Raw genomic sequence first — 24043 nt, forward strand, 5'->3', positions numbered from 1 at the left:
AGTTTGCAATTGGCCCCTTTGAACATGGGGAGTGCGGAGGGGGCGTGGCCATATACCTCAGGAAAACTTGGCAGTCTTCAAGTCATCACTTATTTCCCAATTTCTCCAAAATGAATCGATAAAGAAGAAAATGAAAACTCACTTCAATTTTCAAAATTTCTAAAAACATGCATGGCAGGCCGATTACAGGGACAACGGATGCAAATTAGCCATTGGCTATAATCTGGCATATTTACAGGAAACTGTTTGATTAATATGCACTGTCCCTGTATACTTTCAAAAATAAAAACAAATACAATACAAATACAAAATATATAAAGTGAGCTGCTTGTTTGTGAAAAATGCGCCATGTTGGCTGGGCCGATCTTTCAATTGAAACGGAAACGATTTTTGTCTGGGCTTGCTGCTCGGGCATTTAAAATGTCTTCCACCTAGCGGGCCGTGCAAAAAAAGTTTTTGCGGCGAGCCCGCAAAGACGGTGCGGCGCTTGTGACACCCGAGCCTCACCCCAATTTTCCGTGCTCTGGAGGAGATCAGATAGGCGGACGTGGTTTGATTTTCTGCCTTATCTTATCTTTTTTGTCCCACGCTGGGCTAACACGCTTTTGAAGGGCAAAATGATGTGGGAATCAACCAAAGCGGGCTGCTTTTTGCTCGTCTCGAATGAGCGTCCTTCAGGTCGCGCCGACATGAACCCGTCGCGTTTGCCGCTCACGTTATGACAACGCCTCCTGAATGGGGGCCCAAACGAGCTCCGAACACAATCCCCTTCCTGCACAGCTCTGCGTGGTCTCCTCCGAAAGTTGTCTTTTTTTTCTGTAAAGCATGATGAAGGTGCGTTGAAGCACGGATGTCGGCCAAAGGTCAAAAACAAGCGCCGAAGACATGTTGTCGCCCGGCTTGACATAACGCGACTTTACAAAACAATTGCGATGCTCAGCCGCACTTCCCGGCGTCGCCTTTTCCAAGGAATTGATGAGAAATGTACAAAATACGTTGATGTTACGTTTCTCTGAGATGAACTCTTAATAGAAATATTCTGCAATTCCAAAGACAACTGACATTATTTTGAGCCGTCAAAAAGGGGGCGGGGCATTCCTCAACGATTTAACCGCCTTTTTTCAAAATACAGAACACCAAATCAATGAATTTGTAGCAAACCTTTTTTTCCACAGCAGTGCCATGTTCGGAAATTTTTGGCCACTTTTTGCCAATCTTGAGTTGGAACAAAACTGAGATGGGTGAAAATGGATTCTGTTTAATTTTCCTTCCAGAAATGCAATATTTTGAGAATATTTGTGGCACAAACAACTTCTTCTTTTGAGAAACAAAAAGCAATGTTTGTGTTTTGAGTCAATGATGGTGAATTCATATTTGATTCAAAAAGCTTTTACCACCCACACAAGTCATCTTTCTTATTTTTGGGGGGCAAAGCGTTTTGCCCCAACAGGCCCCGAAATCGCCCAAAATGGCCCAAAAGGACCCAAAAGTGCAGAAGGCTAATGCCAAGCCATGCTGGTTGTCAACATGGCGGCCAGCAACCAAGATGTAACCAATGATGAGCAGTTTTGAACGTGAGGAGCACAAAGTCGGAGTTGGCGGCCAGACCAAGCCGTGCAGAGCAAGACAAGAGATGTTCGCTCTCCTTTGCTGGCGGCAAAAATGGACGTCAGCGGCGAGTACGATTCCCCAACAAGTGAGCAACAGTGTTGTCTCTCATTGGAAAACGGAGGGCCTGCGGGGACCCCAAAAAGACCCCCCATCCGCGCCCCCCCCTCCCATCGCCACTCTCCCGACTGCCTCGTAAGAACGTGATTGATGACTAAGACCAAGCGAGACACGCGCCGTGGCCCCAAGGCATCCCTCTAAAATGATGCGCAGCTTTATAAATAAACATTCCACAAATAAATACAGAAAAACAACAAGAAAATCGGTGGGATTTGTTATTATGGAAATTGCTCCTTGAGACAAAAATCTACTGGGCTTTTGTTCTTTTCTTTGATGAGACTTTTTCTATTGAGGTGTCTGTGTGTGTGTGTGCGTGTGCGTGTGCGTGTGCGTGTGCGTGTGATGAGTGATGAGTGATGAGCTCAAAGCTAACAAGGTCCAGCATCAGAGTGCATGTTGCTTTCTCACTCGTGAGCCACCGTGCACTCTCATTTGGGAACGCTCCAAATCATCGCAGCTGTGTGAGCGTGAGCGTGCGTGTGCACGGGCGCGCGCCTGGCTAGCTGCTTGTGTGCGTATGCTAGCAAGTGCATTTGGGTGTTAAAGTGATGTGCAAGTGTGGCATATGCACAGATTCATGATACGGGGCTGAGCTGCAACGCACACGCGCACGCACACGCGCATCCCTCTTGGACAGACACTCGCTGGCTGATTGTTGAGTGAGTTGTAAATGTTTTATGTTCCACTTTGTGCTAATGTTCACCAAATGTCTGTGTTGGAAATGCAAGCAGAACGGCAGATGATCATCAAATATTTCCACGATGCGATGATGAGCCTCCCGGCCGCGGGGTGGCCGAGGCACAATCAATTATGAATGGACGCGTGGCTTCTCTCTCGGGCTTTGAAGCAGATGAACTCATTTAGTTTGGATGAATGAGCGATAAGGAACGACGTGTGGCCCTCGTGCATTTTGCTCCAATTGCGCGAGAGTCACGCGCGCCACCTTTTGCTCGCCTCGCGAGCGTCAGGCCGCCGGTCGCTTCGTTTGTTGCCGACGCCGAAGAACCAAAACCAAGCGGTCTCATGAAAGTCGCTTTTTGTCTTTGTATGTTTGCGGTGTTCAGCGTGGCTCAACAATTCTTGACTCTTTCCCCTCGTCTCCGCCGATGCAGGCCGCAGAATGGCTCGATGATCTTGTACAATCGGAAGAAGGTCAAGTACAGGAAGGATGGCTACTGCTGGAAGAAGAGGAAAGACGGCAAGACCACACGGGAGGATCACATGAAGCTGAAAGTGCAAGGCGTCGAGGTGAGTGGCTTTTTTGGGGTTTTTTTGTTCTGGTGCAACCTCGATGCGCGGCGCACGTGACACTCTGTTGAAAATTCGCCTTTTGATTGTCGGAAGTTGGGAAGGAGAGCTGAAAACAAGCCGTCGTCCAAATGTTGCGCCAGCGCACTCGGGTCCGCTGATCTGTCACTTCTGTTGAACAGTCGCAGTGGAAAAGACGAACACCGGGATTGTTTTCTTTTGAATATGTCAAAAGATTTGGAGCATTCCAAGAAAAACAACATGCTTGCCGGGCTGTCCTCGAACTGAAAAGAAAGACGCCAATTCAGCGATTTTCTTGGTTCGAGTGATGAAATTCTTGACATGGCGTGCCGGGCGTGGTCGTCCACCGTCACGTCACACGGGCTCAGACTCGCGTGGAACAACATGCATGTACCCGCGTTACGGATTGAGGATACAAAAAGAAACCTTTAACGTTACAAATAAAAGATTGTAATCAGATTACTGGTCCTGCATTATTTGGCAGAATGACACATTTAATGTGGGTACCGCTCTCAAACTGACTTTTCATTTTAGCCCAAACGGGGAGCAGCGACCACGTTGACGTTTGAAAAAGAAAATCGATGAAAAGCTCGGACGGCTTAACAACGTTGTGGCATTCGTATTTGATTTTGGCTCTTTGCGTTCAGCCGAAGCGACGGCCCGTGTTGCGATGGCACGCGCCCCCGCGCATGTGGCCCGCCTCCTATTTGCCACGCCCCCTTCCCTCGGCCTCGGGAAGCGCGCCGCGCCGCTCGGAGGCAACGTGGCTGCCTTTTGGCCGCCGTCTCCGAGGAGCCTCGGCAGCAAACAATAGTTTTCCCCAGCAAACCGGCGGAGCGGAGCCGATTGTTTGTAGCTTATTAAGACTCGGGATGTCGCCGTTGCTCCGGAGAGGCCGCATTAATCTTGCTTGCTCAAAGCGGCGCTGAGCCGCACGCGCTCCCTCACCTCACTCCGAGTCGCCTCCCATACAAGCCATAAAACAGCCCGTTGTGTCTATTTTTGGCTTCATCCGCGGCGGCGGCGGCGGCGATGTTGAGGCAGCTCGGCTGATTTATCAGCAATTCCACTCCAAGCCAAACTTTGCCTCCCGAGCTGCCGATCGCGCTGAAGTTGAGCTTCTGCTTTATTGCCAGCGGCGCAGGCATCGATGTGACATCTTTATGTCTTTGGGATTTTGATTGATGTGCGCTCACAAAAACGCACCCAAACATGCCACACGGCGCCGACCGCGCCGCGCGGCCAAAGCTCAGGCGAGGGGCTTCGCTTTGCTTTTTGTTTGCACTCCACCACATTTTTGTCACTCGGACCAAATGTCGTCGCTGCTCCTGCGTCGGGGGACGTTCCGCTTGCGTCTGTTTCATCGCTTCCAGAATTTTCACTGCATCGGATAGTCACTGATGGTGTAGTGGTACACTCGCCCGAGTTGTGTGCGGGCAGCGTGGGTTCGGTTCCCACTCAGTGACGGCGTCTATGTCTACCCTGTGACTGGCTGGCAACAGTTCAGGGCCGCCGCGCCGGATCATCACGTTGTCGTCGTGCGGTGGCAGAGTACCCATACGGAGAAACCAAGAATGATCCAAAAACCCGGCGTCCGAACCGAAACTCTGTTTCGCTCCCGGACCCTTACTTACTGCATCGGATGATGCGCCGCTACCATGGAAACAGAATTTTTTTGGAATGTTTGTTGATTGACGATGTAAGTGTAAAATGTAACGTTTTCAGCGCGGAATGTCTTCGGCACGTCCATCATCTTTTTGGGGTGTGTTGTTGCAGCAGTTTGTGTTTTTGGAGCGTTGCACAGCAAAAACGGCCCCGTTTGGTTACGAGATGGCGTTTATCTTCTCTGTCCGTAATTTACACGACGACTTTCGATGATATTTATTCAGCGAGTCGTGTTGAAAACTTTTAGCGGCGCCGTTGCCATCGCCGTCCCTTTCCTCTCGCGCTCTCTCTCTCGATACCGTCTCGCCCCCCCCCACACCGGCCCCCGAGCGTAAGAACTTGTGAAGGTTGCGTCCGTACGTGCGTGGAGATTGCGTGTCGCGTGTGAAAGCGCGATGCCTTCAAGTCACCTGAGAAGATCAGTTTGGCTTTCGTTTCATGGCAGTTGACGTCTGACGACGTGCGAGCAAGCGAGACCGAACAGGAAAAGGCCCAAGTTCGCTTTGTCAGCAGCTAATTGGTGCAAAATTCTGACCTTGGTCAATAAACGATAAACGATTCTGTCGGTCCAAGTCCGTTATTTTGAATAAAAATATTTTTTCTTTTTCTTGTAAGTTGTCACGGCTGCATCAGCGATATATTTTCAAAAAGTCCATTTGAGGCTCGGAAACGGACGACTTATGATTTTCAGTTCCAGTTTCATTTTTTGGACTGTGACAAGTTTTTGGGCAAAAGCACAATAAGTGATTCCTTTTGGGAGCCATTTCGATCTCGTTTTTAACTTGACGTGTTGAGGCGCGAGTGACTCCAAAATGACAACTTTTCTTCTGCGTGCATTCAATTATGCAGAAATAAATGTTACTGGAAAATAAAAACGCTGACGGCAAAGCGCCACTTTCTATTCTTTGCATCACGTCATAAAAACGTCCCAAAGTCACATGAGCACAATTGTTGTTCGCTGAGACGAGCGAAGAGCCTGGGGGGGGGAAAAGCAAAATGGAAACTCTGTGTTTCTGCTTTTTGCTGTCGTCTAATTAGTTGTGTGATGAGCAACGGCAGTGTGCAGGTGGGAAGGTGGTGAGCGCGGTCTCACTTGTCAAAGAAGTGGCTCTTCCAATCAAAATAATTGAAGGCCTTGCAAAACGGATTGAGGGCTTATTTTTGCAATAGTCGTTTTAGAAAAAAAAATGCCGTACCCTCCCAAATGGAATGAACGAAATGTGATTGAAGGAGGCGGCGGCGGCATCCTGTATAAAAGCACGCAGACGAAAGCGAAATCTCTCGCCCAGTGAGTGTTTTGTGGATTTTGAGCAAGACTCAAAATAACGTTTTGCAAATCCGTGACGTCATTTGAGGGGAGGTGCGACGTTCTCTTCTGGAGGAACACATTTTTGCCGTTGCATCGCAAGAATGTGAAAAAAATATTTGCCCTTTTTTATATCTCTAAAATCAAGTTTTTTTTTGTTGTTGTTTTATTCACATTATGCTCAACAGCAAAATTTTATTGTCTTGAAATTTTTCATTGGCGTAATTTAAAAAAAATGGGTTGTATGGCTGTTTAGTGAAACTAAATTGATTTTAAATAAATAAATAAATATAGCGTTGGAGAACATTTAAAAAGTCAAACTCAAATGAAGACAAATAACATTACTGGCTTTGTAATGATCGAAAATCTTTTCATCTCGCGGCCGACGTACGGCATAATTTGCGGGCGTGTCGTCGGCCGTTTGCTTTTCTTGCTTGTTTTCTTCCATTAAAGGAAAGTGAAATTGGCACAGTTGACATTCTGTCAGCGGATGTTCATTTTGGTTTGGGTTGCCATGCGCTCAGTGTAAACGGTGCACATCGGCGGCGACGCAGAATTACAATTAGGTGAGGCGGACAAAAACCATGTGACTCAAAAGCTTGAACCAATCGATTGTATCGGTTCATCGGCCAGCTTTGCAACGAACCGACGGCCATCGGAACACTCGCCGTGCTTGCGGGAAAATTGGCCGCCTTCCAAAAATACCCGGGAACATTTTGGTTGAAGTTTTTTCGTAAGACTGTCGTCATTCTGACATGACGGCTGTCCTGAGCGTGAATCAATCCGATGTCATTCGGTAAATGATGTCACTTGAGATGCAAAGTTGACCTTGACGTCAAAAGTGACCTCATTTTCATGATACAAACGGAATCTTCACTTCTAATGATTTTGCCAATCCGCCTCGTGTTGAATGAGCAATTTTCGACCTGCTTCTGATTTCAAAATGAGTGATCCGTCCATTTATTGTGTGCATGTGACAAGACGAGGTTGCGTGTACGTTCACCTCTGAGCAACGACGTTGTGGCGAGCGCAAAAATAAGTTAGACGCTAGTTGCACTTTTGTCTGTTGACAATCCTGTATATGCCCTGTGATTGGCTGTTGACCAGTACGAGGTGGCCAAAGTTAGCCGGCCCCGCCTCCGGTCCCGCCTCCGCCTCCGGCTCACCCGCGACGCGAGTAAGGACAGAAAATGGATGGCAGGATGTTGTGGAAGGCCGTTCCTGGCATGGCAGGAGCGGATGTCTGGCAGAGTGCTGGCTCTGCAAGCCGTGTAGAGCAAGCACCCCCGCCCCCCCCCCCCCTCCCCCTCCTTTCCATCTCGACATTTTACTGCGTTCCATCTCCTGTGGCTCTTGTGTTTCTCAGTCTTTTAATTCCTCAGCGAATATGTCACGGCCCTGTTTTTGTCCTCCACCTCTCTTCCTCGCCACTGCCCTTCGTCTGCTCCACCCTCCGCTACCTTCCAAGTCCAGCGTGCAGACAGACAGAACCTTGAGCCGAGCGGTAATGCTCCCTGTTCCCTAAAATTGGAGCGCGGGGCATGTTGCAGAATTAGCGCTTAACAGGCCGTGAAATAGCAGCCTGCCTTCCTGACGTCTCCCCCATCACTCCAGGTGAGTCGGCCAGACGGCTGGATAAATGAGCAAGCGGCACCCAGCATGCATTTGGGCCACCCTCGGAGAGATGTCCGTCAGTGATTATCTCGCCGCGGCGCGTCGCACCAAGCAAGCACGAGATGTTGACGAGGGTCTTACGGTTTGTCGAGTCTCCTCCGATCTGGACCGGCTTCGCTTTTCCCGATCGGCTTCGTTGGCTTTGTTTGGCCTCATCTCGTCCCTATTTCGGGTTCGGCTATCTTTATGTGCGTTTCGCTTTGGCGACGTCTGAATTCTCCCAGCGAGGCCAAACTTCTCCTTTCCTTCTCCTTCGCTTTGCTGATTAGCTGTTAATGTGAGCTTAGAAAATTAACCACCCACCAACAGCGCCCACCCCCCATCTCCCTATTATTCCCCAGCTTTAATAAACTCCCTCAAACCTGGATCGATTTTCTCTTAAGTGAAGGTGGCAGTGCCTCCGACTTATTTCATTAGCGCCGGCTAATTATACTGATTGAAATGAGCTTCTCTTCTTTCTTGAGGTATGTCGGGCTTCTTCGACCATATGGATCCCTCGTCCCCGCGAGAAAACAAAAACAAAAGAGACTTTACATTTCTTGCAAACTCCTTCTTTCCCACTTGGCGCCCCCCCCCCTCTCCACCACAAGTTGTCCTTTCACATCGTGCTCGGGCACCTTCATAATCAGCTGCTGTGTCCTTAGCACCTGTAAGTTGTCATTTCGTTTTGGATCCATCCTAATGTATGATTTCAGCTGTGCAATGAAGGAAGCTAATGGAGCGTGCTGGTGACTCAATCGCTTCTGTTCATTGATAATAATGAAGACAAATGTCAAAACATTAGTTGCAAATGCTGTCATGGAGTTGAGGCTGGAGGCTAAAACCTTTTGGGTTTAGAAGAGTGGATGACCTTCAAATTCAACTTTCACTTTGCTATTTTGTGTATATATATATATATATATATATATATATATATATATGTATATAAATGTATATATGTATATATATATATATGTGTATATAAGTATATATATGTATATATGTATGTATGTATATGTGTGTATATATATATATATATATATATGTATATATATGTGTATACAGGGTTCGCGGTTAACCGCTTCCCGATTGCCCGGGGCAAGTGAAATTTGGCCACGGTTCAAGGTAAAATTATGGGCAACTTGCCCGACCGGGCAAGCATTTTTTAAAGCAGCCAAATATCTTTAATTCCGACGAAAACTGTGGCGTGATCTGTTTGTGTGCACTGTATGGTGATGGTTTAACCCAGACACCCCCTTATGTTTTGGTATGGTCCATTGGCCTCATCGGGGGCAATGGGCGGGCGCTATCAGTTAGTTCAGTGAATGTCGAGTTAAAGTGGACGTCAATAAATCCCGCAGTATTGGAACTCGCTGTCGTAGCATCCTCATTTGAAGTTTGAAAAACACAACAAAAACCTACGATATTTCGGCCGAAAATTGACAGCCGGAAGTTTTCTTACCTTCTGCGCATGTTTACAAGTGGCGACGAGTTCGTTCAAATCCGAACATTTCGGATTCCTCTGACATGACTAAAATAGCTCGAATATTTTTAAGTAGACAATTCAGTTGTGAGTAAGGAAGGGAGTGATATTTGATTATTGGCTGTTAATTCATGAGCTCCATGATGTGACCTGACATCGTGTCAGTGACTGTGTTCTGTTTATGCTATGAAACTTATGGAGGCAGCACCACAGGCACTGGTCTTAAAGGAATACACAAATTTCCCACACTCATAATTTATTAATGTGATTCCTCAATTAATAGGCTCTCCTGGACTTAAAATTGATAATCTGGATTGCTGTAATATCATTTTCCCAATTTAACATGCAGATTTGTTAATTATTAAAACTACAATTAACATTTTCAATAACTGCACATGCTGTTGTGAGTAGGGTTTCATGGTTGATGATGAAAACAAGATTAATTTATGCTTATCAGATTATGTTTATTTACATGTGTGCCGCACATTTTACAACCATAAACATTTTATTCTTAGAGAAAAAAAATTGTCACTTGCCCAAGTCGGGCAAGTAATTTGGCCACTCGGGCAAGGCAAATTTTAGTGGCACTTGCCCTATGGGCAAGCAGTTTTTAAAGTTAACCGCGAACCCTGGTATATATATATATGTGTGTGTATATATATGTGTATATATATATATATATATATATATATATATATATATATATATATATATATATATATGTGTATATATATATATATATATATATATGTGTATATATATTTATATATATATATGTGTATATATATATATATATATATGTGTATATATATTTATATATATATATGTGTATATATATTTATATATATATATGTGTATATATATTTATATATATATATGTGTATATATATTTATATATATATATGTGTATATATATTTATATATATATATGTGTATATATATTTATATATATATATGTGTATATATATTTATATATATATATGTGTATATATATTTATATATATATATGTGTATATATATTTATATATATATATGTGTATATATATTTATATATATATATGTGTATATATATTTATATATATATATGTGTATATATATTTATATATATATATGTGTATATATATTTATATATATATATGTGTATATATATTTATATATATATATGTGTATATATATTTATATATATATATGTGTATATATATTTATATATATATATGTGTATATATATTTATATATATATATGTGTATATATATTTATATATATATATGTGTATATATATTTATATATATATATGTGTATATATATTTATATATATATATGTGTATATATATTTATATATATATATGTGTATATATATTTATATATATATATGTGTATATATATTTATATATATATATGTGTATATATATTTATATATATATATGTGTATATATATTTATATATATATATGTGTATATATATTTATATATATATATGTGTATATATATTTATATATATATATGTGTATATATATTTATATATATATATGTGTATATATATTTATATATATATATGTGTATATATATTTATATATATATATGTGTATATATATTTATATATCCTATCCAGTATTATTTTCCATTGCACTAACTATTCTCTTATTTATCTAATTTATATATCTATCTGAATTATTGTTGTATTGCACTGGAGAGGGGAGCTCTCTAATCTCATTGCACACTTGAGTACAATGACAATAAAGGGATTTCTGACTCTGATTCTGATGTGTATATATATATGTGTGCGTGTATATATATATATATATATATATATGTATATATATATGTATATATATATGTATATATTTATATATATATATTTATATATGTGTATATATGGATATGAATCAATGTGTGTATTTAATTATTCACATAAAATTACCAGATGACTTGTGATCAGTTGAATAGTATTGATTTGTTCAAAAAAAAAAAAAAATCTCCAATATTTGGACAAGGCAAGCGTGCCAGTATGTTTTGTCAAACAGGTTGCGCTGCCTGCGTCCAATCTGGACCGGCCTGGCTCCTCTCGGGACATTGATGACCTCTGGTTTTATTACGCATTGGCGTTATTTTGTGACGTGCCAGCTTTGATTTGCAAATGAAGCTGACTGCCAACCAAATGTGAGCGGCAACAAAACAAAAGAGGTGACATGCAGGCTTTCGCTGCCCGTCATCCAAGTCACGTGTGAAATTAAGATCAGGTCGCTGTAGCTCATTTCAGAATCGCTCAACGCTAATGTTATGGTTTCCATGCAGCATTTAGTTATTTAATTAATTCATTTTTTTTGCACTGGGTACTGCTCAAAAGGGAAAAAAAAGGTAGGAGTTTTGGCTTTTTGTGGGCCTGCTCCTTTTCTGGAACTTTGCTTTGTTTTCCAGCATGCAAGAAGCTCACGAAGCAGCCGTCACTTCTTTTATGAGCTGCATGACTGCGGAGGCGTTTGCTTACTATTTGAAAGGACGGTTGCCATGGTGATGAAACTTGATGCTGCGTTCCCATGCAGAGTGAGTGAAGGTTGCTCATAGAGGATGTTGACGCTTTTTGGAGCTCTCGGTTAACCGGGTCAACATAAAAAAAATGAATTGCTCGTCAGCTTTGTATTCAACAGCAAATAAAAAAGTCTCCGCCCACGTCCTCCGATTGCCCAATTAAACATCCGAGATGAGATGCCGACTTCATTTTTTTTCTCTCAAGGCATGCGGGTTGCTGATGACGATTTCGGAGCAAATAATTTCACCTCAAGTTGAAAGTACCCCAGCAAAGCCGCGACCCGCCTCGATTTTGCTATCCGATGACGTAAGCGAGCTTAAGAGAGTTTTTTTTTTTTTTGCTTTTGCATTCTGGCTTGCTCATGGCGGCGTTTTTTTTAGTTTACTTCTTTGGCTTCCTCCAATTGCGCAATAAGTGAGGAACTAACTTTGGCGTTGACTTTGTGATCCGCGTTTCAATTCTGCCATCTGACTCGGGGGATCATTTTGGAACGGTTGCTTTCGTAAGCACGTGTCTGTCAAAAAGCCGGACGTTATCGGCAGCGCTTGTCATTTAATTTGCCACCTGTTGCCGAGTTGTCACGCTGAGGCGTCTCCACGGGGGCCGCTACTTTATTATCAAGGTGACTGAGGCAATATCCACGGGGAGATATTCAAATTTGGAGCAAAACTTGATGACTTTATTGGGGTTGCCCTCTGCAGCTTCCCCTTCTCTCTCTTCCCGCCAACAAGAAACAAGAAGGAAATGACTTGTCAGAAGGTGAGTTGAGCTTCTTTTGAGGATGCCGGAGAGTTTTCTTGCAAGACTTTTATGGGCGTGGCTTCCAGTGAGGATGATTTTGCCAAATCAAACCTCAAGATACGAAAAGTAAGACAAGGAAGTCTTGACAAGCGCTTCGGCGAGCGGAGCGGTGCAGAATTTGTAAGGATGCCTTTTCATACTCATGATTTTGGAGCCTCCAGCTTGGTGGGACAAAACAAAAAAGACGAAAGCAGCAATTGAGCGTGACCCGCGGATGTCCGTTTGCGGATCAAACAGATGCCAAATATGCTCAACTTACGATGTTTTTATTTATTTGATTTTTTTTCACAAATGGGTCCGACTGCTCCGTCTCAACCTCGTCTCTTATTTCTGTGCGCGAACCAATCGAAAGCGGCGTCTGCCGGAGAGGTTTGCTTCTTCCCTTTCAGTGCGGAAGCCGTGCGGCGTTTTGTTTGGCAAAAACGACTTTGAAAGAGTTCCAAATGGGTTGCTTCTGAAGAAGGTGTTCTTGCCACGAAGGTCTTTGCAGATTTCTTTGCACCGCTTAAACGGATTCGTCCGCTCATCTTTGCATTGATTGCATCGTGAGCAAAAGATGAAAAAAATTTGCGGCCACTCTGATTGGGGTCACGTGACCCGTTTGAATCCGTTTTAATTTTGCATCCGAAATGAGCGACTGAAGATGATTTTGAGGTGGCGTGCCATAAAATCAGCTTGAACGATGCGAGAATGTTTTTCTGCTCCACAAATTGTGATTCTGAAAAGGCCAAATTGTGACCACATCGAATTGAGCAGTCGGTAGCACTGAAGTAAGTTACCTGAATGTACTGAAGGATACCGTCAACTTTGCGACTTTTCCGCCACTCGCATCTCCAAAATTCTCCAAAAAGAACCACCAACGGCTACGGCGTGTCTTCGGAACCATCGGAACATTTGACGTCTGCGCCATTCAGTTTCAAATCAGGAGTTCCGAGGCAATTGTTCAGCAAAAATGTTTTTCTTTTTGGGCTTTCTCTCGAATTTTTCATTTGATGGGGGCGGTCCTTGCCAAAATCGGGCCACCAACAACTGCGGTTGGCGCTTTCTTTCTTTCTTTCATTCCCTCAAATGCCGTTTCCGCCCAAACTGCAGCATTGTTGTTTTCGATTCTCGTCCATGCAGGCTCATCATCTCGTCTGTGCAGTTTTCTCCCACTCTGCCATTCGTCCTCATCTGCAAAAAAAAAAAAAAATGTTTTTGGTGAGCCGAGTCGCATTCTCACTTTCCTTTTTCTCCTGCCGACTTCCTGCACGCGGCCTTTGCATTATTCAGCAGCCAAGTTGAGGTTTTGGTGTAATTTGCTTGTGTGCCGTCGCTAATAAATGCATCCAAACGTTGCAATGTTCCAACGTTGACTCTTCAAAGGAGGTGGAATGAGCGTAGCCGCAAAGTTCAAACTGAATATTTGAGCGCTTATTCGCAACTCGGCTTTCCTCCGAGCGATGGCGAACGATTGCTTTCCATGAAAGCGTCCGGGGGCGGAGTTTAAAAGGCGAAGCAGGTTGAACTTTTCTGCTTTGGGCCACCGAGAGGGAACGCCGCCGCGTCGGAAACATTTTGCGGCCGTCACTCATCGCTCCATTGTCTCGTCGTCTCGTTTTCTTTTCATTCCTCTACTTGTGTTTGCATTCCACTTTACTTTCATGTCGCGGCTGCTACGCGACTGTTACTGTCCACTGCACTGGGATCCAAATGGATTTGTGCACTCACATGCATCTGCCTTTTTCTTGAAAAGCTGCGTTTGTCTTTTCGGGCGGGGGCCTTGTGTTGAGACGTGCGCGTTCTTGACAGAGACGGGCGCAAGCAAAAGCAGAACGTGTCACCAACAGACGAGCGAGAGGACGAGACGTTTGTCGAAGGCCGGGGCGGCGCTCGGCTTCGGATTTGGACATCGGTCGCACTCGCTAAGCGTGCGTGCGGCGGGCGGACTGATTTTGACAGATGTGGACCTCGTGACGTCGTTGCGTCCTCGCGCACCTCTCACGGCATCGGCACATTGGCTGGGACGGAATCTGCATCATTGTGCCGAGTTTCACCTTCATTATGCACCCGAGTAAATATAGAAATGAAGGCATGCATATTGATAGGAGCCGGCGCCTTGTTCTGTAAAAGCTTGAAAACAAAGTTCTGGATGCCGCCAAATGCTGACAATGAAAAGAGACAAAAAGGCAACGGAAAAAAAGTCCATGGAAAATCAAAGCACACGAGAAGGTTAGGAGGTGGATGGATTGTGAGGGGCGAGCGAGCGGGAGGGAGAACGAGAGTCGCAATGAACGATATAGAGCCTCTGGCAAACAGAAAACGATTGTTACGCCGCCTCACTTCAACCTTAAACGGCACTTTTTTTTTTTTTTTTTTTCCACTCAATTAATTTCTACGCGTTGGAGCAGAGGCCTTGGCCCAAGCGGAGCTTTTATGTGGCTCGGCGGCCGCGAGGCCCGGACACTCACCTCCGCCGTCTCCAGCTTCGCTTTTGTTTGTGTTTGCCCAAAAGATGGCGAGCTGCTGCCATTTCATTCAGTGGCAGCTGACACGTCAGCGTCGGCCGGCGCGTCGATGCAAATGAAAAATGAGCTCGCTTGGAGTTGCGTTTTTGGGGTCGTTGCCTTGGTCTTGGTCCTTGACTTGCCGTTTCTGCCGCGACGGCCGCGGCGACCCTCGTTTGCCGTTCAACAGCCTTGTGGGCGTGAAAGGCGAATGATTTCCATGATTAGTTTTTGCCTTATTGCTCTTTCCGATGCAGCTGTTGTCGCCCCCCTCCTCCATCTTTTCTCTTTTCCTCTGTCTTGGCCCAGCTGGTCAAGGCAGATTGTGGATGATTTGTGCAGCTGCATACTTTTTTTTGGGGTCGCTGAAACGCGAGCCCGCAAGTAGGAAGGCCCGGCCACACCCTCTGCGACCAATCCCATTATTTACCAACTCAAGATCAACACGACAACCGTCTGCCTTTGAGTTGGTTTTATTGGAACTTTTCTTGACTAAAATGTTGTTCAGTACTCCCTGCTTCTGCTACCTCTCTGCGTTTGGGTCCATAACTTTGCCATATCGTGACATCGGGAGGACCGACACTGTTTACGTATGCAAAAGAGAACCGATCACACTGAGATTGTGGCATGTTTAGCCACCGGAAATGGTTGACATTTGATTCAAAACCAAATTGTACACACGGGCTGAAGGAATCGGATGCATTTTATCCTGTGGCTGAAGTCAAATGTTAATCTCCGCGAAGAAGAGTTCTGAATGGTAAAACGATAGATTGCAATGTAATCATCTGATAAAGAAGTCATGGACGGTCACCCTGGACAGCGAGTGGACTCGTTTGAGGCCACGGGGCAGACCCAGACAGATGGACAGATAGATACGGCGGCCAGAGCGTGACTGAGCTGTGTCTGCGTGAGCCGAGTGAGGACCACTCAGGACAACATGAATCATGACTCTGGCTGAGAGGGGAGATCCGATCTACAGTCGCCCAGAGAGGAGAGGGGGGGGGGGCAACATAGAATGTGGAGAAGGAGAAAGGGAGGACATGGGAGCCGTTCATCACGGGACCGCACCGGCATCCCGGCCGCCCGACACGCTATCCCGCTCAATAAACAGTCGAGCACGAGACGGCTAATATCATCCATCGTGCGGAAAACTTCAACACGGGCAATGTGGCGTTCAGTCGAAGGAGTCTAAGGATAAGGTCGTCGTCGCATCAAAGTGGGCCATCTAAGGGCAGCCAAGATCCTAGATGACACACTTTGGTGGAGAAAAAAATTATTTTGTCATTCAGACGATGTCTTAAAAATATCTCATGATTCTGTGTTTGGGTTTTAGTTAGTGAGTGAGTGAGAGTGAGAGCGAGAGAGAGAGAGAGAGAGAGAGAGAGAGAGAGAGAGAGAAAGAGAGAGAGAGAGAGTGAGAGAGAGAGCGAGAAAGAGAGAGAGAGAGAGAGAGAGAGAGCATGTCGATCCATTTTCATTTTTTGTGTGAAGAAAAGGCGAAGGACATTTCATCACTCGTTCTCTCTCCTCACGTTCTGTGTTCTGTCTCCGATTGAAATCTGGAGATAAACCTCAGCAATGCTCGATGTTAAATAGAGTTTATAATCCTGCAGATTTGAGATACGGAGCCGCGTAATTCCCTAGTGCCCGTCTTCGCTAACAGCGTATTTTCATGCGACCACTTCATTGTGCCTGACAGACGCAAAGAAAGCAAAAAGAAGCAAACTTTGCCGTGAGCGAATATGCACCAAGTGTTGGTCATTTTCTTGGGTTTCCCGCCACCTTTTCCCTTTTGCTTGTGTTGAACGCCCTCTTGAAGGAGGATTTCCGAATGGAGTGAAGGCGATGCGTTGCGGGAGTCGCCGCTAAAAGCGGAGTGACCACAGCAGCAAACATGGCGAGAGTTCGGCGCCATCGTCCGTTTGCCGACGATTTGGAGAAGCCACATGACACCCGTCATCAAGCCTCCTGTGATGAGTTCACACACACACTCCTCTCGTGGTTCCGTTTGCCCCGAGAAATGTTCTCGTGTGGCACATGAAATTGTTTCTGCCACCAAAATACGTGCGCTGTGGCGTCAAACGTCTTCAGCCTGCCGCCTCATGCGGACAAGCGGTGTGAGTGCACGTTTTGGGCAGGTGAGCGTGCACGTCGTCCTTTCGGGCCGCCTCACGTCAAGGTCTCCGTCGCTCGCGTTGGAGCGCGCCAACAACTGCCGGCGCAGGCCAGCCTCCTGTGCCAAGGTGTTTGCCACCCCTCCTCTCTCCTTCTTTGCATAATGAGCCAAGTCATTGCGGCGTAATTGACCGCGTCACCCGCTCACTCCGAGCTCTGACTTTGTTTAATAAACAGCCGGAATATGCAACGCATGTTGTTTGCGAGAAAGTTACGACGACGAGGGAGGGCAGGAGGCCGTGAAGGGATGGAGGCGCAGGACAACAAAGAGTCTGAGCACAGCACAAAGACGTTGGATTCTCCAGGCAAGTCGTGAACTTGTTTGGCAAGGAGTTGGACGCACTCAGACCGTCCGAGACGGCGGAACAAGCGCCAGAGAGTCGTGGAAGTTTTCGGTGGACGTTTGAGAGGAGGAGCGAGCAGTCGGGCCTCTCAAGGCCGATGCCTTTAAGGAAGTCGGATGAATCGACACCCGCCGAGTGTTATCGACGTCCCCCGAGCCCGCCCGAGCACAGCCGAGCCGAGGCGGCTTGGTCGCCGGGGTGTCGGCCAGCCCCGCTCCTCAATTAGACTGGCTGATTAGATTCCCTCGCTCGCCCTCTCCGGGGCAGAACGCGGCGGCATGATGGATGCGATGGTCAGGATTATTAGAGAGGGGCGTCACCCTCGCCCCGCCACACGATGGCTTTGACCGCTCTCGGCAGGGGTGCGCAAGCTCAGAGCAGGGGCGTCTTATTGAGGCTGTCAATCATCGGCGCTCGCAACGCTCAAGCCGTCTCGGCGGGAAGATGCGCGACAGTCATCGCCGTTTCCACTTTGAATCTCAAAAAGACGCCGCATGGCCGACGTTGGCAAGCTTTGAAATTGCTCTAATGGCCACGATCGGTCTCCTTCTGTCAAAATTTGGATCCCCGCTCCGCAGATTAGTCGCAATGATTTGGCAGCAGCATTCGGCTTGGTTTTACTCGGCTGCGGCCGCTTCAAGTTGAAGCGTCGGCGTCCTGAACCCGCTTGTCTGCACTTCCTGGTCGTGACAGCTTCTTGTAAGCATTCGTCACCATCTTGGCGCCTGTGGCGCAAAAATGGGACAAGTCAGGTAAGTGTCCCAATTGAGCAGTTTGGAAAGGCAGAAAGCTGCAGAACAGGGGCTGCTTGTGCTTCCTTGAGAACCGCCGCTGAGGAGCAAGCTGATGACCTGTCTCCGATGAATTAGCGCCGCAAACGCACTCGCCTAAGGTCAGAGGAGCTCACAGACACGCGGCCGCTCGACGCAGGCTCGAGTCGACATGCCGGGGAGCGCGTTTCCGAGGCCGCGATAGTTTTGAAAAGTGGAGCGAAAACGACGCCCATCCGAGCGCGAGTTCCTCCGTGGCGGACTTTTGCGCATCGCATTCACTCGTTCACCTCGTGCGGATGTTTTAGTTCTTGATTGAAAGCGGGCAGCCTTCTGCCTTGAAGATTCCTCTTATGCCTAATAAATAGTGGAGTGAATGTGCGTGTGCTCAAGCACGTCCATATTTCTTGCCAATAACGCCAAGTTGTTTTCAAATACAGCTTGCTCTAATGCTCCATTATGCGGCGTAACGTATTGAATATTGCATTACATTGATTTACGGTCAAAGTGAGCGCCGTCGATGCGTCGGCCGTGCTGTTGAGGCGACTCGGTAGCAAAGATGCGACGAGAGGATGGGACCAAATAAACGTGCTCGTCCGGCCGGCCACACGTCGTCGTCTGCATGCAGCGGGCTCACATGTCAAACTGGTGCACGCTTGCTCCTCGCCGTGCCTCTCTCCTTATTTCACAGCAGCACCTGCTGGTAGCAAAGAGCACTCAGGAGAGTCTTCTGAGCTGTGGGGGGCGGTGAGCAAATGAGAGAAGGAGGAGGAGGCAGAGGAGGCTCGGGAGCTCCTCCTCAGACAAAAGGCCCTCCTTGTCCCATCCAACTCTCGGCTACTTCATTTCACTTTCAGTTGACGATATTTGAGCCTCTGCCAAGGTCTGAAGGATTTTAAGCTCTGTCTGGAAGCCAAAGAGCGTAATGAATGAAAAGCCCCCTCCCAAATTGATTCCAGGCTAAATCAAACCACGCCATTCAATTATCTGCCAGAGCTGCCGCTGAGGAACTTTAAAGTTGTGCACGCAGACATATGGAGAATGAAAAGGGGCAGGGGGGGGTGGGATAACGGGGGGCAAAGTGGAGACCGGTCCAGAGATCAGAGTGAGCAGAATGCAAATGGGTCCACCCTGATCGATGTTTGGAACAGGTGGCCCAGTGTCGATGCTGGTCCTGGTCCTGATGAAGTGGAGCCCGTTGCTGCCTCCAACTCGCTTTGGCCTCCACAGCCGCCGAGGCGTAATTGAAGGACGCGTCGCACACGACGGCTACACCGATCGGCTGCTAATGGGACCAATTTGTGTGTCTGCCCAACGGAAACTATTTTTGGACAAAACAAGGACTGGGATGATCTCGATGACGTTTCGACATTGCGCGACATGATGGCGCTCTCTGCCGCGATGCTCTATTGAGCTTTGCAGTCGGAGCTGGTGGGCGAACAAGCGTTTACTAGCAAACAAGCTAACGAGCGTTTACTAGCAAACAAGCTAACGAGCGTTTGCTAGCAAACAAGCTAACGAGCGTTTGCTAGCAAACAAGCTAACGAGCGTTTGCTAGCAAACAAGCTAACGAGCGTTTGCTAGCAAACAAGCTAACGAGCGCTTGCTAGCAAACAAGCTAACGAGCGCTTGCTAGCAAACAAGCTAACGAGCGTTTGCTAGCAAACAAGCTAACGAGCGTTTGCTAGCAAACAAGCTAACGAGCGTTTGCTAGCAAACAAGTTAACGAGCGTTTGCTAGCAAACAAGCTAACGAGCGCTTGCTAGCAAACAAGCTAACGAGCGCTTGCTAGCAAACAAGCTAACGAGCGCTTGCTAGCAAACAAGCTAACGAGCGCTTGCTAGCAAACAAGCTAACGAGCGTTTGCTAGCAAACAAGCTAACGAGCGTTTGCTAGCAAACAAGTTAACGAGCGGTTGCTAGCAAACAAGCTAACGAGCGCTTGCTAGCTAACAAACTAACGAGTGTTTGCGAGCTAACAAGCTAACGAGCGTTCACTTAGCAAACAAGCTAACGAGTGCCAACTCAAGCAACGCAATTTGGACGTGCTTCATTTTGTTGTTTTCAAGAAGGAGGTCTGAAATGTTTCCTCCAATGCAATTCTTTGGATTTCGTCAGAGTGAGAGCAAATTTTTGGCCCAATGCCAAAAGCTGCGCTGCTCGCGCTTCCTGGCCCGAAGGGATGAAAGCCAAAGATGCGACCACATTTGACCAAAAGAGGAGAGAGGAAAACCCAAACAAGGAAAAGGCGCAAGCAACTTTTGGCCTCAGCAAATGTTTGTCTGAACGAACGAACGACTAAATGAAACGATAAGTCGCTGTCGCTCGCCGGGCCCGCCGCTGTGTTAATGACATAATTACCGAAGATGTCGGCTGGCGATGGCGAGCAGGCGACGAGGAGGCGAGTGTCTTTGCTTTCCGCGGATCAACTCGAGATGCTTCTTTGATTCATGACGCCGCCTCGCTGGAAAATATCACCTTTGCCGAGTTAATTTTGAAAAGGTCAGCATATTTGGGCAAAGACAATCAGCCTGACCTTTCTCTTTTCACTTCATCACCTTTTTTTTCTTCTTTTCAAATTCACTTTCAGCACTTTTCAGCGCCCCCACTCTCCCATTCCCATCGTTTTCTGTTCGCCGCCGCTTTCGGGCTCCTCCTCGGAGGCGGCATGCAAATTTCCGATCGCCTTCGTTGTGTCGCGTGCGAGCGTAAGAATGCTCATCGGCTGCCGTCAGGATCGACGCGTGCGGGGAACGCGTGTTTATGTAGACCGACGTTTGTATTCTCCTGCCTGACGAGCTCACTAATCAAGATGGGCAGACGATTTGTTTTTGTTTGTGCGTTTTTTCTCCACGTGGACGTCCGGAATATCGCATCTCGCGATGCCAACGGGCCCGCGGCTCATTTGCCATTCTCAGATCGCAACGTTCGCTGCACTTTTGGATGTTTGGAAACAAAACACTGTGATGGCGGAAAGTCTTTATTTTTTAAATTTTTTTTTTTTTTTTTTTTGGGGGTTGCTGTGTAGTCGCTGCACTTCCCCAGATTGGCTGACGTCTGCTTTTTCCCCCGAATAATTCCAGCCGAAGCAAAGCTTCTGGTGCACGATGAACGTGTTGGTCCGCCTGCTGTCGCGGTCGTGTGCGCGTTTCGCGAGAAATTAGCCGGATGCCCCCCAGGGTGCTGTTGAGGTGCTTTAAGTCGAAGGCATCCTCCGCTCGCTGTCCTGTTCCTCGTGTGGAAGCGCCACTCTCGCTCTTGCGCCGTCCCATCAAGCACAAACATCACATCCCTCTCCTCGGCTGAGCGGCGGTTTTTCTCGTCTACTAAAATACGGTCCGCGTTCAACTTGGCTTTTTCTTTCAAATCAAAAGAAATTAGTTTGGAATATTAACGTGGCGGCCGAAACCAAATTTGCATTCCAGTCATTTGGAAAATAACGTTGTGCTCTTAAATGATGCTTTGACATGAGCACAAAAAAGTCCGCTGTCTTGGGTGGCATTAATGGCCTACCATTAACTTAACTTAACTTTCCAGACGCATTCCGTGTAATTCAAAGAATCGAGAGTTTAGGTTGACCTCGCCCCCCCTCCTTTGAAGGACACTGGGCTTCAAGTAGCCGAGGCCATTCCGGAGCCTATTTTTGTTTCGTTTTTCTTTTTTTTTTTTTTTAAACTCCCGACTTGAGAGAACAGAAGGTGGACGCCCGTGACAGCAGGCGAGCCCAGGGAGGAGCAGCTCCTCTTGGGAAGTGAAAAATGTCCGAAGCCGCCAATTCGCTGGCCGCAGCGTCCTGCCTCGGCACTCGCGGGACGCAGTCAGCAAAGTGCCCCTGCGAGCGGTCGCTTTGTGGCCTGCTCCCGCCTCGCTTCTCCGCGCACACACATTTACACGGCCGACGGTGAAAATTGGCGCTCATGCCTGACGTGTCGATGAACGGCGCCAAAGATAAGACGGCGCGTTTGTTTTGCTGCGCAGGACGAAGGACTTTGAAAGCTTTTCAGCGGGAGCGATCTGCAGGTCCAAGTGGCGCCCGCCCACAAGACGAGAGCCGAACGGGGCGCCCGCCAGCGTAGCTCGCACGGGCTTGTTTACGTTGTCAGTGGACAGGTAGATGACATCAGAGTGCCTCGCCGCATCTCCTCGGTTCAAGGATCCAAGCTAGCGTCACAAATCCATTAAGTGTGTTGGCCACCCAGCCTTGCTCTTCAGGGGACTGAAGGTGCTTTGCGTGTGTCGGCACATGTGCAACACGTGATCCAAACGCGCGGCAAGCATGCGACGGGGCACATCTTGTCCAACCGGGCCGTGAGCAGTCTGACGAGCTGCGTTGGAGTCTCTCGAGAGTTCGGAGGCTGTCGTTGGCCTGTCAAATACGCAGCGCCGAAGCTTCCCTGCTGAGAAGGATGATGGAGCGCTAAACGCGCGCGCACTTTAAGGCCGAGCCCCCTTCTTCCCACCCCCCGTTGTTCATCCCTCTTTTGCTTTTTGGATGACTGCCTTTTTTTGTCCTCCCGTTCATCTGCTCGAATATTTCGTCTGCTTTAACGTGAGGAAAAGACAGAAAACAAAAGAGTGTGAGACATCGAACCGGCGTCCCGACAGCTCAAACTCGAACTTTGGTCGGACGAATGTGCGCTCCTACTTTGGCCGTCTCACTTTTATGCGGCGAAAAAGCGATTTCTCATCTGTTCACGCAAACTTTGGCAATGGAAAAGCCGTCGGACGGTGAGAATCACGTCAACGGACGAAAGTGAATCAACTGCGCTGTGATTCTGTGCTTGTTCTTTGTCGTAATTTGGAAGAAATGTCTCCAACTTCCGTCTTGAGGTCTTTGCAAAATCGTACGTTGACTCATTTTGTTTGCATTTGCGCACGTCATGCAACTAACGATAAAATAAATTTGCCAAATGAAATTTTCCATGTAAAAAGACTCGAGCAAGATTTGTTTTCATTCAGATGCATCAACATTTCTGAAAGGACTTTTTGTCCACATTTGGCCAGATCCATCATTTTTGGCTTTTAATGATTTGTAGTTTTCATCCTGCTGATTTATTTTTTTTTGGTGTGTGTACATCTGCAAATTAAAACGAAAACAAAGTGACATTTATCTGAAATGGAGGTGGAATGGGCTCCAACGGAGACAGCCGTAACGATGCACTTTTATCCTTTTTATTCGTGCCGCTCAAAGAAGATTTATGCCCTCACAAATATTGTCATATTTGCGCAAGTGATTTACACTCTGTGTGCTTTATGTGACAGTGAGGGCTTAACTGCTGGCGCCGTTCTCAGCGTGCGTCTCTGTTGATTTCATCACCGCTGCCGAGCGCAGGTACGTTCGCCGGCGGACAAATGAATTCACGGCTTTGGCCTGCATTCAAGAACAAGTTTCCATTTGATTTGGTTGTGCATGTCAAGAAGAAATGTTTGCGCATTGCGGTGAAATGTCACATGAAAAGTGAAGGTCTCTGATTGGTCAAATGATTCCACCCATCCAATCAGAGCGCAAACTTGAACGACGCCAAATGGAGCCGGATGAGGCTGACCGTTTGAATTTGTGTCGCGCATGCGACCCAAACATCACCAGTGAAAAGTTTTGTGAGGAATTTTCAGCCAGCCGGTCGCCAAAGCGGACGGCGTCGTCAGCGTCGCTTGCGCCAACCATGGACGCTCAGGGACAACGAGGCGCTCTAAAGCGGCCATGCCAGCCGATGATGAGGAGGGACGATGCAATTTGGGGCTAGCTCGCGTCAAACATGTAGCGTGCGTTAAGAAACAAATCTCCAAATTGCTTGAAACGCCAACGTTGCTTTTAAGCAAGTGCAACATTTGCTCTT

General features: G+C 46.9%; 1 protein-coding gene across 11 annotated transcripts in view; it reads left to right on the forward strand.

Annotated features, from left to right (window-relative positions):
• Nucleotides 1–24043, forward strand: part of camta1a (calmodulin binding transcription activator 1a) — a 218991-nt gene that overhangs the window by 112568 nt on the left and 82380 nt on the right. For all 11 annotated transcript variants that reach the window (XM_088291832.1, XM_088291837.1, XM_088291827.1 and 8 more), the window contains one exon: nt 2841–2976. In XM_088291832.1, coding sequence (XP_088147958.1) covers nt 2841–2976 — 136 coding nt within the window. The remainder of the gene's footprint in view (nt 1–2840; nt 2977–24043) is intronic.

Source organism: Idiotropiscis lumnitzeri, chromosome 3 (genome assembly GCF_059441095.1).
Source record: "Idiotropiscis lumnitzeri isolate Australia: NSW breed Sydney's pygmy pipehorse chromosome 3, RoL_Ilum_1.0, whole genome shotgun sequence".
NCBI lineage: Eukaryota > Metazoa > Chordata > Actinopteri > Syngnathiformes > Syngnathidae > Idiotropiscis > Idiotropiscis lumnitzeri.